The sequence below is a fragment of the Oncorhynchus tshawytscha genome, linkage group LG25, assembly GCF_018296145.1.
Source record: "Oncorhynchus tshawytscha isolate Ot180627B linkage group LG25, Otsh_v2.0, whole genome shotgun sequence".
NCBI classification, from domain to species: Eukaryota; Metazoa; Chordata; class Actinopteri; order Salmoniformes; family Salmonidae; genus Oncorhynchus; species Oncorhynchus tshawytscha.
The window spans coordinates 35,958,259-35,975,259 of record NC_056453.1 but is presented as its reverse complement, the minus strand read 5'-3'; the positions used below and the strand labels follow the sequence as shown (position 1 = coordinate 35,975,259).

The 17,001-nt window shown below is 46.5% G+C and overlaps 1 protein-coding gene across 1 annotated transcript in view; it reads left to right on the top strand.

Annotated features, from left to right (window-relative positions):
- The window catches only part of LOC112229873 (dynein axonemal heavy chain 17), an 87,704-nt gene that overhangs the window by 13,577 nt on the left and 57,126 nt on the right, over positions 1-17,001 (top strand). Inside the window, exons 19-42 of the mRNA XM_024395987.2 lie at positions 82-336; positions 710-879; positions 1,063-1,285; positions 1,484-1,600; positions 1,720-1,806; positions 1,895-2,047; positions 2,271-2,519; positions 2,768-2,890; positions 3,018-3,140; positions 3,373-3,689; positions 3,802-3,928; positions 4,027-4,179; positions 4,293-4,418; positions 5,442-5,681; positions 8,010-8,170; positions 8,374-8,530; positions 8,643-8,747; positions 8,882-9,039; positions 9,221-9,359; positions 9,513-9,740; positions 10,247-10,384; positions 10,580-10,712; positions 13,583-13,710; positions 14,904-15,052. Coding sequence (XP_024251755.2) covers positions 82-336; positions 710-879; positions 1,063-1,285; positions 1,484-1,600; positions 1,720-1,806; positions 1,895-2,047; positions 2,271-2,519; positions 2,768-2,890; positions 3,018-3,140; positions 3,373-3,689; positions 3,802-3,928; positions 4,027-4,179; positions 4,293-4,418; positions 5,442-5,681; positions 8,010-8,170; positions 8,374-8,530; positions 8,643-8,747; positions 8,882-9,039; positions 9,221-9,359; positions 9,513-9,740; positions 10,247-10,384; positions 10,580-10,712; positions 13,583-13,710; positions 14,904-15,052 — 3,959 coding nt within the window. The remainder of the gene's footprint in view (positions 1-81; positions 337-709; positions 880-1,062; positions 1,286-1,483; positions 1,601-1,719; positions 1,807-1,894; positions 2,048-2,270; positions 2,520-2,767; positions 2,891-3,017; positions 3,141-3,372; positions 3,690-3,801; positions 3,929-4,026; positions 4,180-4,292; positions 4,419-5,441; positions 5,682-8,009; positions 8,171-8,373; positions 8,531-8,642; positions 8,748-8,881; positions 9,040-9,220; positions 9,360-9,512; positions 9,741-10,246; positions 10,385-10,579; positions 10,713-13,582; positions 13,711-14,903; positions 15,053-17,001) is intronic.

The window sequence follows — 17,001 nt, the reverse complement described above, 5'->3', positions numbered from 1 at the left end:
TGTGTGTCCCATTTTGAACCATCATACCCTGTGTAAACTATGGTGTGTGTCTTTGTATGTTTCTCCCATGTGTCCCTCAAGGTGGAGTTGGATGAGATGTCAGAGCTGTCAGACATGCGTGAGAATGTGTTGAACCAGGTGGTTGGGGCCATGAAAGAGGCCCAGGAGTACCGGGACGTGCTCTATAAATACGCCTACCTGTGGCAGGATGACAGGGATGACTTCATGGAGCAGTTCCTCCTCTACGGCAAAGTTCTTTCCCCCGAGGAGATTGAGGCGCACGGAGAGGATAGCGTGCCCAAAAACCCCCCCACACTGAAAGATTTCAAGGAAGAGGTACAGAAAGAATCCCAAATGACACCCTATTCCCGTAGGACTCCGATCAAAAGTAATGCACTCTTTAGGGAAGAGTGTACCGTTTAGGATGCACCCCCTAAAACACAGTAGGGACTCTTAGCAATTTATGTAGGACATAGGACATTGGTGGCACCTTAATTGGGGAGAACGGGCTTGTAGTAATGGCTGGAGTGGAATGATTGGAATGATATCAATACATCAAACACATGGTTTCCATGTGTATTATGCCATTCTATTTACTCTGTTCTGGACATTATTATGAGCCGTCCTCCCCTCAGCAGCCTCCACTGATGTAGGAGTGTTAGGTTCTCCAGGGTTGGTCCCAATGAGTGCTGTGTGTGTTCCCCTACAGATCGATACATATGAGAAACTATACAAGGAGGTGAGCAACTTGGAGAACTCCCAGGTGCTGCAGCACTGGCTCCAGATTGACATCCGTCCCTTCAAACATGCCCTGCTCAACACCATCAAACGTTGGAGCCTGATGTTCAAACAGTTCCTCATAGACCGAGTCACCAACAGGTACAGACCAACAGTGACAGGACAATAGTACTGCTGGGTGTTGCGTTAAAGACCTGCAGAATGGGATTCATTGGTAGGATGAAGACTTTCTTCAACTCTTAATTGTCTGCTGCTGCTGTGTGGGTGTGTGTGAGCGCATCTTTGTCTGCGTGTGTTTGTGTTTGTGTGTGTGTGTTCTCCTAGCCTGAGGGACCTGGACGGCTTCATCAAGGAGGTGAAGGATGGGCTGACCAAGACCGTGGAGGAAGGGGATTACCAGGGCCTGGTGGGGGTCATGGGTCACCTGATGAGGATGAAAGACAGACAGGCAGCCACAGACACCATGTTCTCCCCTCTCAAGGAAACCATCCAGTTCCTCAAAGACTTTGGAGAGGAGCTGCCTGACGAGGTCCATGCTCAGCTACAGGTAGGCGACACACAGATCTGACTCCAGGTAAAAGTGCCACCTTACTACAGATCTAAGATCACTAGAGATATTGTTTTATAGCAGCTCTTTAAGCAAGGGCAGAACCTCTTTACTGCATGGGTTTCCCTTGCTCAATAACAAAACAAGAAGCTGAGCTTTATTTAGCCTTTAAACATGAAACGATGTGTCTTGGTTTAGGATCTTCCAGAGCACTGGAATAATGTGAAAAAGACGTCCCTCCAAGTCAAACAGAACTTGGCTCCATTGCAAGCACATGAAGTCAACATCGTCCGAAGGAAATGCCAGCAATTTGAGGTAATTTTTAACACATCGGTATATGTAGCTACATCTATATAAATCACATAGAGACGACGGACGAAGAGAGAGTTACTGTATCGGCATGGTGTGAAGCTGTGTGCCCTGTGTGTCCACAGATCAAACAGTATGAGTTTAGAGAGAAGTTCAGACAGCAGCCCTTCTTCCAATTCTCTTTTGAAAACCCACACGAGGCTCTCGATGATGTGAGTAGTTCAAACATTTTTGTGGATCTAATTTAAGCTCTGTTTTGAGTATAAACCCTAAACCTTCCAATCCGGTGGGTAACCACAGATTCAGATGGATATCATGGGCTTGGAGGAAGAGATGGAGGGCCTGTCAGACTCGGCCGGTCTGTTTGAGGTGAATGTTCCCGACTACAAACAGCTCAAAACCTGCCGCAAGGAGATCATCCTGCTCAAAGAACTCTGGGACATGATCCTGCTGGTAAGACCACAGCTCACAGGCATACAAAAAAGGCATAAACCTAATGGGGGAAAAATCTGGATGCATGCAATAGTGTCACTCTGGTTAATAGATGTTTTTTTATTCATCTTGTTTGTATTCTCTACTCTGATCTTATGCTGACCTGAGTCAATGGTTAGATAATCACTGACTGATTCAATAGATTGACGGACAGTGAGTGACTGTGTGCTTGTTGTGGCTGCAGGTGAGCGGGAACATGGATGACTGGAAGACCACCCTGTGGAAGGACATCAACGTGGATGAGATGGATATGGACACCAAGAAGTACGCCAAGGACATCAAGGGGCTGGACAAGGAGATGAGAGCCTGGGATGCCTTTACCGGATTGGACAGCATGGTGAAGAACATGATGACGTCACTGCGCGCCGTGGGAGAACTGCAGAACCCGGCCATCAGGGACCGCCACTGGCTGCAGCTCATGATGGCCACCAAGGTACAAGTCAGCTTCAGTCAAAGGCACCAATGGCCGTGTCCCAAATGGCACCCTTTCCCCTTTATAGGACTATATAGGAAGTAGGATGCCATTAGGGATGCATCCAATGACATTGGAAAATGCTTCTCTCCATTTCCTTATTACATTCAGGACTGATGATGTGTCATAAAGAGCTGATATAGCTATCATATAGCTAAGAGCTAGGTTATAAAGCTTTTACTGAACCTGTAATCCATGTCCACCCCCAGGTGAAGTTTGATATGTCTGAGAAGACCACCTTTGAGGACCTGCTGAAGCTCAACCTGCACCAGTTTGAGGACGAGGTGCGCAGCATCGTGGACAAGGCCGTCAAGGAGTCTGGCATGGAGAAGGTGAGGACACATATAGAAACTATAGTGGTTAGGCTAGTGATTATAGGTTAGTGATTATAGTGAACAGGCCTTTTAGTCTCTCTCAACCTACTAACCCCTGCCATGTGGTCTCCTTCCTTCCCCTCAGACTCTGGCCGAGCTGGACAGCACGTGGAGCTCCATGGTGTTTGAACACGAGCCTCATGGCCGGACAGGCACCATGCTGCTCAAACCCAACGAGGAGCTGGTGGAGACTCTGGAGGACAACCAGGTACACGACACACAACACACAACCACATCAAACAGGATTAGATAGGCAGTCATCACACCCATTTCATGCAGTGCCAGTAGTGCACTATAGAGTGTCATTTGCGATCTGTCCATTGAGTTCCATTCACTGGAACCTCCATCATTTGGCTCCCTGTGCAGATGTACTTCCTGATGACTATGGAGATGTATGACATCAGTGACTAACCCCTGTTCTTCTTCTTTGGTGACCTCAGGTACAGCTGCAGACTCTGATGACCTCCAAGTACATTGCTCACTTCCTGGAGGAGGTGTCTGGCTGGCAGCATAGGCTGTCCACTGCAGACTCCGTCATCTCCATCTGGTTCACTGTGCAGCGCACCTGGACCCATCTGGAGAGCATCTTCATTGGCTCTGAGGACATCCGCTGCCAACTGCCCGAAGACTCCAAACGATTTGATGGCATCGACATGGACTTCAAGGAAATCATGGCTGAGGCAATGAAGGTTACCAACGTGGTGGAGTCCACCAATAAGAAAGGGCTTCTGGAGAAACTGGAGGGTTTGGAGACAGGGTAAAACAATGGCTTAGAACAAATATTATTATATAAGATTTCAATGTTGCCCAAGGTTTGACCATGCCAATCAATGACTATAGTGGTTATCTCCATGTGTGTTGCCCCTCAGACTGGCTATGTGTGAGAAGGCTCTGGCTGAGTACCTGGAGACCAAGCGTCTGGCCTTCCCCAGGTTCTACTTCGTCTCCTCTGCTGACCTGCTGGACATCCTGTCCAATGGAAATGACCCTGTGGAGGTATGCTTCCAGGCAGCCAGTACATCTACAGAACACAGCAACAGACCACATATTATCCTATATCTCCAGTGTGTGACTGCCTGTATTCCCATCTGCAGGTCAGCAAGCATTTGTCCAAGCTGTTTGACAGCCTGTCCAACCTCAAGTTCCAGCTGGACGAGAGTGGCAAGCCCATCAAGGTGGCCCTGGGAATGTGGAGTGAAGAGATTGAGTATGTCACCTTTGACAAGGATTGTGACTGCTCAGGACAGGTGTGGAAACAGTCATATACTACTGTATAACTACGTGTGTAAATCTTACATTACGGCTCTGTATACTACAGTCAATGCTATGCAGTATTTTTTCCTTCTGTGTTTGTGTGCAGGTGGAGATGTGGCTGAACCGGGTGCTGGAGAGGATGTGTGCCACTCTGAGAGTGGAGTTTGGAGAGGCGGTCCAGGCCTACGAGGAGAAACCCAGAGAACAGTGGCTGTTTGACTACCCAGCCCAGGTATGTACTCTCACCTATCTCTTGGTTAAACATGATTTTAGAAATGTTCGCAAATTTATTGAAAATACAGAAATATCTCATTTACATAATTATTCATGCCCCTGAGTCAATACTTTGTAGAAATACCTTTGGCAGTGATTACAGCTGTGAGTTTTTCTGGGTAAGTCTCTTAAGAGCTTTCCACACCTGGATTGTGCAATATTTGTCCATTATTCTTTTTAAGAGCTTTCCACACCTGGATTGTGCAATATTTGTCCATTATTCTTTTCTAAATTCTTCAAGGTCTGTCAAATTGGTTGTTGATCATTGCTAGACAAACATTTTCAAGTCTTGCCATAGATTTTCAAGTAGATTTAAGTCAAAACTGTAACTCGGCCACTCAGGAACATTCACTGTCTCCTTGCAACTCCAGTATAGCAACTCCAGTATAGATTTGCCCTTGTGATTTATGTTATTGTCCCGCTGAAAGGTGAATTCATCTTCCAGTGTCCAGTTGAAAGCAGACTGAACCAGGTTTTCCTCTAGGATTTTGCCTGTGCTTACCTCCTTTACATTTATTTTTTTATCCTGAAAAACGACCCAGTCCTTAATGAGTAGAAGCATACCCATAACATTAAGAAGCCACCACTATGCTTGAAAATATGGAGAGTGGCCTCTCTTAAATATGGCGTTTGCCTCTCTTGCGGCGTTGCTTCCTCTTTCGAGTCCCGGGGATTAGGGCCTGGTCCAGAGTAAGCAGAACGTCCAGAGCTGCCGACACGTTGAAGTAGAATTTGTCATCCAAATCAAGTTTTGTGATTGCTGTTCTGATGTCCAGAAGCTGTTTTCGGTCATAGGAAATGATAGAGAAGACATGTACAACAACATTTAAGATCAGTGTAAAAAAAAACACACAAATTAGGAGCCCATGAAATGGCTGCTATCCACTTCAGCACCATTTTGATTTGTGTGCAGATAACTCAAATCATCACAATTTTTTTTGTTGCGAGTATGTATCTCAACATGTGTTGTGTTGTGTTCCAGATTGCCCTGGCCACCACTCAAATCTGGTGGACCACGGAGGTGGGCATAGCATTCGCCAGGCTGGAGGAGGGCTATGAGAACGCCCTCAAGGACTACTTCAAGAAACAGGTGACCCAGCTGAACACTCTGATCACGCTGCTGATAGGAGAGCTGTCCAGAGGAGACCGTCAGAAGATCATGACCATCTGTACTATCGACGTCCACGCTCGAGACGTAGTCTCCAAACTCATCAGCACCAAGGTAAGCCTAACCCTCTCTCTGTCGGGAACCACTGAACTAACAAGCAAAACAAAACTGGTCTAGGGTTAGAGTTATTTTTTAAATTATTCATTTCAATATCTCAAATGTGGGATTCTCCAGAATCTCAGAAGCTCGAAGAACCAATCACACACGTATGTCAGAGACAGACAGGTCAAGTAGCGAACAAGGTGAGCCCCTCCCCTCATCGTAAGGAGTCACTCGCCCGCCCTCTGGTCTTCTCACCTCTCTTCCCCACGAAGAGTACTACTGATCACGAAGAGTACTACTCTAAGTGCTCCTTAGTACGACTTGATCTATTTTCATGTTAAACTGTTCACAAGTGTGACATGAGGTTACAATGCCGAGCACATGTTTTCAGCTTTCGTCTTCTGTGTTGGCTGACTTTGCCGAAAGGAACGTTTTCACTTCAGGCAAGAATTTGCTTTTATGCTTTTTCTTACCATTGTCTCCTTTGGTAGCTAGCGTCACATGGCTTGGCTAGCTTAGCTGCAAGGCTTAGCTAACATGGCTAGCTCTCCACTAGGCTTGCTATGCTACCGACTAGTTTACTACCTGGAAGGGTAAAATTAATAGCTTTCTCTCTCACTAAGCTCAACCCACTACCGTGCCGCAGTGACTAGATTGACGTCCTAGCTTCACTGCTTATTGGTAGAGAGCCATGCTTTTGTTCGTCGCAAGACCAATAAAGCGTTAGCTTCCTTTGGCTAACATTGTGCTAACTAGCTAGGCTACTTACCCACGAGGTGAAGGCTAGCTATGTTTCACTTTGTTCTCAGATTAGGTGTTTTCTGGAGCCATGGAGCCTGCTAACTCGACCCAAGGAGTACCGAGCAAGGCCCCTTGCCCTGGACAAGTGGACAAGCCTTAATGTCAAGTCCTGCTACTGTACTGTGCTGTACTATACTGTGCTGTTCAAACTTGGGAAACATAGACGTCTATGATTGGTTCAGATTTGGTCCAGTCCGTAGTGGCCTTAATTCGACCCAAAAAAAGACATCTATGATTGGTTCAGATTTGGTCCGGTCTGGACTGGCCTTGCTCCTTGAACCCTTCCCATTCTCATGCGTTCGCTCTCAAGGAAGACGGAAGGAATCGACTCTAACCCCTGAGTGTGCCCTTTGTTCCACGGCTCTCCCCCCGGCACTAGTTCAAGCACTAGGGGAAGGCATCATCCATCTCAGTAGTACCTCTTGGCCTACTGAGGATGAGAACGGATGAGAAACGCTGGGTGTTTGCCCAACGTGTTTGCACAACATGTTTTCCCAACATCTGTGTACGTGGCGTAACCTCAATCGTCAGATTGTCTCTTAGCTCTCAGTCACTGGAAGAGCCCCTCAATCTTTGTTTCTGGCACTCCGCTAGGGGTATTGGTGACGACAGATGCATCACTCACGGGCTGAGGCCCAGTTCATGAGGGGAATGCAATAAATAGAGTGTGAACTCCACATTGCTCACATAAATTACCTCGAATTGCTGACAGTGTTTCTTTCACTGAGACACTTTCTACACTCGGAATTGCCACATCTTGATCAGAATGGACACTACGACTGTGGTGACTTACATCCAACTCTTTGTGTCCTGGGTGCCTCCCTGCTAGGGAAGGCCCCTCACTCGTCAACGGTTATCACATTGGATTGTGGAAGCTATTAGATTGGCCTATAATAGCAAGGGGTTACAGCTTCCGAAAGACCTGGGGGCTCACTGAACCAGAGGTATAGCTACATCTAGAGCACTGTTCAAGGGCATCTCCTTGCAGGAGATTTGCAATGTGGCTTTTTGGGCATCCCCTCATACTTTTATGAGGTTCTACTGGCTAGACTTCACTGCGCGTTCTTTGGTGCGTAGTGTTCTCAGTGTCGGGGCCTCTGAGGGTTGATACGATGAGACTATCTGGCTTCGGAAAGAGAACACGTTTGCAATATGGAAGTTGGCTATATCCCACGTGAGATATCGAAGCAAATAATTGAAAGATAATTTAAGATTATTTGCGTAACCCTGGTTCTCTGATATTATGAGTGAGATATCTCACCGCATTCCCCTACTTGCAAGAGTGTGAGGAAGTTCGGCATGCTCGAGAATGACCAGAGGGCGGGCGAGTTGCTTCTTATGATGAGGGGAGGGGCTCAACTTGTTCACCACTCATTGTTTTGACCAGGGTCTCTGGTGTTTTGACTAGGGTCTCTGGTGTTTTGACTAGGGTCTCTGGTGTTTTGACTAGGGTCTCTGGTGTTTTGACTAGGGTCTCTGTGGTTTTGACTTGGGTCTCTAGTGTTTTGACTATATGCTCTGTCTGTCTTTTTGTTCCAGATTGATAACGTCGGGGCATTCATGTGGCAGTCTCAGCTGAGGCATCGCTGGGACGACCATAACAAGCACTGCTTCGCCAACATCTGTGATGCCCTGTTCAGATACTCCTACGAGTATCTGGGAAACACCCCACGATTGGTCATCACCCCTCTGACTGACAGGTGCACAGACCAATCACAGCTCAGCTCATATGAATTCTATCTAATCCATCAAAATATATATTTTCACATTTGATCTTGACAGGATGTTACCACTTCAATACTAATTTTGTCCCAAAAATGACAAACTGACATAATGTCTCACTCCGTTCTGTTCAGTTCTGTTGTGTGAGCGATCATGTAAAGAGTTTCTGTCTCTCCCCCAGGTGTTACATCACTCTGACCCAGTCTCTCCATCTCATCATGGGCGGGGCTCCGGCCGGTCCTGCCGGTACCGGGAAGACCGAGACCACCAAGGATTTGGGCCGAGCCCTCGGCATCATGGTCTATGTATTCAACTGCTCTGAGCAGATGGATTACAAGGTGAATCTGTTGCTCAGACTTCTTATATTGCCAAAAAATGTCCTCTTATTCAAGCATACAATAGATTCTGCTGTGGTTTCTGATTGGGCCTCATGTTGTCCTGTCTTTCCAGTCTTGTGGAGACATCTATAAGGGTCTGGCTCAGACTGGGGCCTGGGGCTGCTTTGACGAGTTCAACCGAATCTCTGTGGAGGTGTTGTCTGTCATCGCTGTACAGGTAAGTTATGCCTCTATTTCTACACCACAAACCTTTATCGTGATCTCTCCCCCCCCCTCTCTTTCTTTCCCCCATCTCACTCCCTCCTCTTATCTCTTTCTCTCTCATGGTGACACTGACCCTACTCCCCCCAGGTGAAGTCTGTTCAGGACGCTATCAGAGATAAGAAGATCATCTTTAACTTCCTGGGTGAGACCATCAAGCTGATCCCCACCGTGGGAGCCTTCATCACCATGAACCCGGGATATGCCGGCCGTGCAGAGCTACCGGAGAACCTCAAGGCTCTATTCAGGTACCATACACATTGTGGATCTTTCTCTCTGCCTGTCTATCTCGCAAACTCTCTCCATCTGTCAGCCTCACCATCTCTTTATCTTCTTTCTCCCTCTTTTTTGCAGACTGTTTCTCTCTGTCACCGTCTCTTTCTCTCTTGCCCTTACTTGTCTTCATACCTGAGTGTCTCTCTCCTGTAGGCCATGCGCCATGGTGGTGCCAGACTTTGAGTTAATCTGTGAGATCATGTTGGTGGCTGAAGGCTTCATTGACGCCAGAGTGCTGGCCAGGAAGTTCATCACCCTCTACACCCTCTGCAAAGAGCTGCTTTCCAAACAGGTACAGTAGCTACCTCACTGCTTTAATACACTGTCACTCTCACCCTATTCACCCAGACTTGCTGTCTGCTCACAACCACAGAGATTTTACATTCTCACCATCTCTTTAAAACATCTTCATATAGTTTCCTTTGTGTTGTGTCTGTGTGTACAGGACCACTATGACTGGGGTCTTCGTGCCATTAAGTCTGTGTTGGTGGTGGCCGGCTCTTTGAAGAGAGGAGACCCGGGTCGCCCGGAGGACCAGGTCCTGATGAGAGCTCTAAGAGACTTCAACGTCCCCAAGATCGTGATGGACGACTCGCCTGTGTTCCTGGGACTGATTGGAGACCTGTTCCCTGCTTTGGATGTCCCCAGGAAGAGAAACCTGGACTTTGAGAAGGTCGGACACGCACAAACACACATACATACACACACTTGCCTCTCCTTAACTAGACAGAACACAGGACAGAGGTGGGAAGGGCAGAAGTAACATGAGCACTCAAATAAATGTACACCTGTGTTTATACTCTATCTGTCTATCATCTGAAGTAAAAAAACGGTTGTCTTTGTTAAAAAAGTAGTTTCTGATGCTACAGATGTAGGATCGTAATTGATCACCCTGTTGCAGGAGAACTTTTATGCAATGCAGGAAATGTAAAACTTGTAGTGTATTTGTGGTTTAAAAAGGCTTCTGAAATTTGTAATTTCCACATAGAAATTTCAGACTTGATTTTCCCTTACGAAAAATGTATCAGCCACTACAACAAAATGTCCATTCATTATAATCCACATAATAATTCAAATTTCCTGATGCTTCAGGATTATTTTCCTTGCTGTAGCGAACTGGCTCAAATTAACATCTTACATCTGTAACTGAGGTATTTGTTGTGTGGGTGTGTATCTCAGGTAGTGAAGAAGTCTGTGCTGGACCTGAATCTGCAGGCGGAGGACAGTTTTATTCTGAAGGTGGTTCAGCTGGAAGAGCTGCTGGCCGTCCGACACTCCGTCTTCATCATCGGCAATGCCGGCACCGGCAAGTCCAAGGTACCATAAATCCTCATCCCTCTAACATCTATTGTGCTTTTCTTATTCCAGTTGTCTGGAAAGAGTCTGCATTTCAAATGCCACCCTATGGGCCCTGGTCAAAAGTAATGCACTAAAAAGGGAATAGGGTGCCATTTTGGAAAGAGCCAAATGTTCTGTTTGGTTAGAAGCCAAACTATTGTGTTGTGTCTCCAGGTGATGCGCTCGTTGAATAAGACCTATCAGACCATGAAGAGGAAGCCGGTGATCGTGGATCTGGACCCTAAGGCTGTCACCTGTGACGAGCTGTTTGGCATCATCAACCCTGCCACCCGAGAATGGAAGGACGGTACGATGGAACTAGTTAGGCTAAAATATAGTTGAAACGTGTAGTCAATGAAGCCCTAACAACACAATAAGTCAAGCAGCTTTGCATCTGGACTTCTCTCTCTAGTTCTAGTTCTAGTTAATAGTGTTGAAGTGTTTTTGAGTAATGTTGCATGGTATACCGGTACCACATTAATATCACGGTACTAAAACATCATGATACTTATGATACCAATATTTTAGAATACCGTAGTACCGTTTCATATGATACTACCAACTTTTTCATCCTTACCGATCTAAAGAACATACTGGCGTCTGTTATAAAATGTTTATGAAGTCAGTTTTGTTTATGCATTCAGTTGAATTTAAGCAACAGCCACTAGTGTCTTGTATGCGCATGTCCAATAATATCCACTTCACTTTCATGTGCATATCACGTGTGGCAGCTATAATCAATCACCCTCATCCTCTACCAGCCTTCACTCACCTGCTTCTCTCCATTTGCTCTTCACATCCCCTACCAGCCTTCACTCACCTGCTTCTCTCCATCCTCTCTTCACATCCCCTACCAGCCTTCACTCACCTGCTTCTCTCCATTCGCTCTTCACATCCCCTACCAGCCCTCACTCACCTGCTTCTCTCCATCCTCTCTTCACATCCCCTACCAGCCTTCACTCACCTGCTTCTCTCCATTCGCTCTTCACATCCCCTACCAGCCTTCACTCACCTGCTTCTCTCCATTCGCTCTTCACATCCCCTACCAGCCCTCACTCACCTGCTTCTCTCCATTCGCTCTTCACATCCCCTACCAGCCCTCACTCACCTGCTTCTCTCCATCCTCTCTTCACATGCCCTACCAGCCCTCACTCACCTGCTTCTCTCCATCTGCTCTTCACATCCCCTACCAGCTCTCACTTACCTGCTTCGCTCCATCCTCTCTTCACGCCCGTCTATTCTTCTGTCAGTTTTTTAAAATATAATTTAGCCATGATGGCGAGCCGGGATACAGACCCAGACCCTGATGAGTCTTCTGTTGTTAGATTTGTACGTGTGTGTTACGTCCGTCGTTAGATGAATGAGACCAAAGCGCAGCGTGGAAAGTGTTCATGATTTTTAATACTGAACTCCGACAAAACAACAAAATACAAAACCGAATGTAAAGTTCTGCAGGGCTAGACAGCAACTATGCTAAAACAAGATCCCACAATCTAAGGTGGGAAAAAGGGCTGCCTAAGTATGATCCCCAATCAGAGACAACGAATGACAGCTGCCTCTGATTGGGAACCATACCCATAGGTCGGGGTTTGTGGTGCCAACAAAGAAATAGAAAAACTAGAATGCCCACCCAAATCACACCCCGACCTAACCAAATAGAGAAATAAAAAGGCTCTCTAAGGTCAGGGCGTGACAGTACCCCCCCCAAAGGTGCGGACTCCGGCAAAACCTGACTCCATGGGGGAGGGTCCGGGTGGGCATCTAGCCTCGGTGGCGGCTCCGGTTCGGGATGTAGACCCCGTCCTGCTTGCTAATCCCTCCACTTCTGTGGAACCGTTGATACATTGTATCATTTTATCGCCTGTTATAACCAATAGCACAGACCAGTCTGAGTAGACTTTGCAAGTTCAGTGTCGTGACCCATATTACCAGAGGTCTTGTCTCTGGCTTAAACGGTTCAATGTGACCCATATTACCAGAGGTCTTGTCTCTAGCCTAAACGGTTCAATGTGACCCATATTACCAGAGGTCTTGTCTCTAGCCTAAACGGTTCAATGTGACCCATATTACCAGAGGTCTTGTCTCTAGCCTAAACGGTTCAATGTGACCCATATTACCAGATATGCCTTTTTTTTCTATCGGGATTTGTATGCGTTTTATATCAGTTCACAAACCATGTCGCGGGGCGTTTTAAACTAATCCTGGGTCGCTAATTATTAGTTTGGTAACAAACAACGTTGTTCAGTCATGTTAGCTAGCTAGCTAACAACCTTGTTGTGTGTACCTACTTGACAGTAGGTTTAGGTAAATTTGATGGGCACAGGAAGAAAGGAAAAGGGTCTGCTACTCATGAGATGTGCTTCAAAAGGTAGGATTCATATAGGCCTAATGGAAGCCTAAACTATATCAAAAATCTATTTATTTCTGGTGCACCTTAAATTCTGTTTGGTGCCTAGCTAAAAGTTGGGAGCAGTGTGTGTTGTGTGTTTTTACGAGAGTGAGGGAGACAGAGACAGTGTGTGTGTGTCTGTGTTAACTGAAGAGTAAACAAGGTTTCATGCAGTGTTCTCCCCTTACTGACACAATGACATGCAGATCATTATGCATATATCTCACAGGAGGTTGGTGGCAGACACACACAAACACACATACACAGACCTTAATTGGGGAGGAAGGGCTCATGGTAATGTCTGAAGCGGAATCAGTGGAATGGTATCAAACACGGTTTCTAGGTGTTTGATACCATTCCATTTGTGCCGTTCCAGCCATTATTATGAGCCGTCCTCCCTTCAGCAGCCTCCACTGATGTACTGTTTATTCCTTCCTCCAGCCAAATCACAGCTAGGCCTTTGCAAATATGAGCAATCAGCCATTCTATGCAGTATTCTATTATACGCTGATCAGTGTGACGTTAAATTCAATGTGTTGTATTGAGTCGAAGTGTACATTTCAGTGAGAAGTTTTTGGAGAACGTTTATAAAACGTGAACAAGTGCCGGGGGAAGGGGCGAGCAGGATGCTAGGCCACTGATTTCTTTCCACCGTGGTATCGTGATACTACTTGGTATCATGATACTTGGCCTGGTATCATATCATTTGTAAAATGTTGATATCGTGACAAGCCTATTTTTGAGTCTTTCTGGTTGTTGTGTAATGTTGTGTGCCACGCTGGTTGCAGGTCTTTTCTCCTGTGTGATGAGAGATTTGGCCCTCATCAGCCATGACGGGCCCAAGTGGATCGTACTGGACGGAGACATCGACCCTATGTGGATCGAATCCCTCAATACTGTCATGGACGACAACAAGGTCTGTGTGTGTTTGTGTGTGTGTACCTTGACCTCGGGGTGATCTGGAACACCTCCAGGTTGGGGATTTTGGCAACGAGGTGAGACAGAGACTGCTTGTGTGTGTACCGTAATTGCTGGACTATTAAGCGCACCTGAATATAAACCGCACCCACTGAATTATTAAAAAATATGTATTTTGTACATAAATAAGCCGCACATGTCTATAAGCCGCAGGTGCCTACCGGTACATTGAAACAAATGAACTTTACACAGCCTTTAAACGAAACACGGCTTGTAACAAAAAGAAATAGGCTTTAACGAAACACGGCTTGTAACAAAAATTAAAACAGTAGCCTACCAAGAAAGTCATTGGTCACTATCTTCCTCCTCCTGTGCACTGAAACCACTGAAGTCATCTCCTTCGGTGTCGGAGTTGAATAGCCTCAGAATTGCTTCATCCGATGTTGGATCGTTTTCATTGTCGCTCTCGTCACTTTCATCCGGAGGCAAGTACCCCGCTGAGCTCATGCTGCCCCTTCAACACGCAGCAGTCCAGCCTTTCGAAACCCGTTGATGATAGTGGATTTTTTGACAATGCTCCACGCTGTCAGGACCCACTGGCAGACTTGACCATAAGATGCTCTTCGCCTGCGGCCCGTTTTAGTGAAGGATTTCTCCCCACTTGTCATCCAAGCCTCCCACAACAAGGAGCGCCACCTTAAATGCACGATTTACACTGATGTCGAGTGGCTACAAATACTTTGGGCCATCTGCTTTTTTTCCCTCTGAAAGCTTTTGTTGTCTTTCTGCACTGAGTCAGTTCCTCACGCTGCTGTTTCCAACGTCTTATCATCGACTCATTAAGGCCAAGCTCCCATGCAGCAGCTCTATTTCCTTTTCCAACAGCCAGATTTATCACCTTCAACTTGAAAGCTGCATCATATGCATTTCTCCGTGTCTTTGCCATGATGAGGGTGACAAAATTACTACCGTAATCAGAATGATGGGAAGTTTGAGCGCGCTCGATTTACGTCACGTGACGGTGCTCAGTTTTTTGGCGGCAGGAATCTTGTGAAAGCGGGAAAAATCCATAAATTAGCCGCGTCATTGTATAAACCGCGAGGTTGAAAGTGTGGGAATAAAGTAGCGGCTTATAGTCCGGAAATTACGGTATGTTTGTATGGTCCTAACCCCGTGTGTGTTTCTGTGTAGGTGTTGACTCTGGCCAGTAACGAACGCATCCCTCTTAACTCCACCATGCGTCTGGTGTTTGAGATTAAGGACCTGCGGACGGCCACTCCAGCCACCGTGTCCCGGGCTGGAATCCTCTTCATTAACTCTGCTGACCTGGGATGGAGCCCGTCAGTACCTCCCTACACATACACTATATATACAAAAGTATGTGGACACCCTTTCAAATTGGTGGATTTGGCTATTTCAGCCATACCCGTTGCTGACAGGTGTATAAAATCGAGCATACAGTCAATTCATCCCCATAGACAAACATTGGCAGTGAAATTGCTCGTACTGACGAGCTCAGTGACTTTCAACGTGGCACCGTCATAGGATGCCACCTTTCCAACAAGTCAGTTCATCAAATCTGCCCTTCTAGAGCTGCCCCGGTCAACTGTAAGTGCTGTTATTGTGAAGTGGAAACGTCTAGGAGCAACAGTGGCTCAGCCGTGAAGTGGTAGGCCACACAAGCTCACAGAACGGGACCGCGGAATGCTGAAGTGCGTAGCATGTTAAAATCGTCTGTCCTTGGTTGCAACACTCATTACACCCAGATTTGCTGGGAGGTCATTGCAGAGATTTTGCTAGAGAGATTTGCTAGAGATTTTGGAGGGGAGAAGGGGAAGGCACCTTGGGAGTGCTTAGGCAAGAGGCCCGCGGGCATACATATACCTGTAGTATATTCACTGTCTAGGCACACTAGAGGACCTGAGCCCTTGGACCATGCCTCAGGACTACCTGACATGATGACTCCTTGCTGTCCCCAGTCCACCTGGCCGTGCTGCTGATCCAGTTTCAACTGTTCTGCCTTATTATTATTATTTGACCATGCTGGTCATTTATGAACATTTGAACATCTTGGCCATGTTCTGTTATAATCTCCACCCGGCACAGCCAGAAGAGGACTGGCCACCCCAAATAGCCTGGTTCCTCTCTAGGTTTCTTCCTAGGTTTTGGCCTTTCTAGGGAGTTTTTCCTAGCCACCGTGCTTCTACACCTGCATTGCTTGCTGTTTGGGGTTTTAGGCTGGGTTTCTGTACAGCACTTTGAGATATCAGCTGATGTACGAAGGGCTATATAAATAAATTTGAATTGATTACCGAGTTCCAAACTGACTCTGGAAGCAACGTCAGCACAAACTGTTTGTCGGGAGCTTCATGAAATGGGTTTTCATGGCTGAGCAGCCGCACACAAGCCTAAGATGCGCAATGCCAAGTGTCGGCTGGAGTGGTGTAAAGCTCACCGTCATTAGACTCAGGTGCAGTGGAAACGCGTTCTCTGGAGTGATGAATCATGCTTCACCATCTGGCAGTCCGACGGATGAATTTCGGTTTGGCGGATGCCAGGAGAACACTACCTACCCGAATGCATAGTGCCAACTGTAAAGTTTGGTGGAGGAGGAATAATGATCTGGGGCTGATTTGCATGGTTCGGGCTAGGCCCCTTAGTTCCAGTAAAGGGGAATCGTAATGCTACAGCATACAATGACATTCTAGATGATTCTGTGCTTCCAACCTTGGCTACAGTTTGAGGAAGGTCCTTTCCTGTTTCAGCATGACAATACTCCCCTGCACAAAGACAGGTCCATAAAGAAATGGTTTGTCGAGATTGGTGTGGAAGGACTTGACTGGTCTGTACAGAGCCCTGACCTCAAACCCATTGACCACCTTTGAGATTAATTGGAACGCCGACTGCGAGCCAGGCATAATCGCCCAACATCAGTGCCTGACCTCACTGATGCTCTTGTGGCTGAATGTAAGTCTCTGCTGCAATGTTCCAACATCTAGTGGAAAGCCTTCCCAGAAGAGTGGAGGCTGTTGTAGCAGCAAAGGGGGGACCAACTCCATATTAATGCCCGTGATTTTGGAATGAGATGTTTGACGAACAGGTGTCCACATACTTTTGGTCATATAGTGTACATTAAATCGAACACCTTGGTGGTGTCCCATATGACACCCTATTCCCTATATAGTGCACTACTTTTGAACAGGGACAATTGGACATGTTAGGGTTGGTGTCAATTACATACATTGAAATTCCAATGAAATTCTTGAATTCACTCATGAAGTGGAGAATT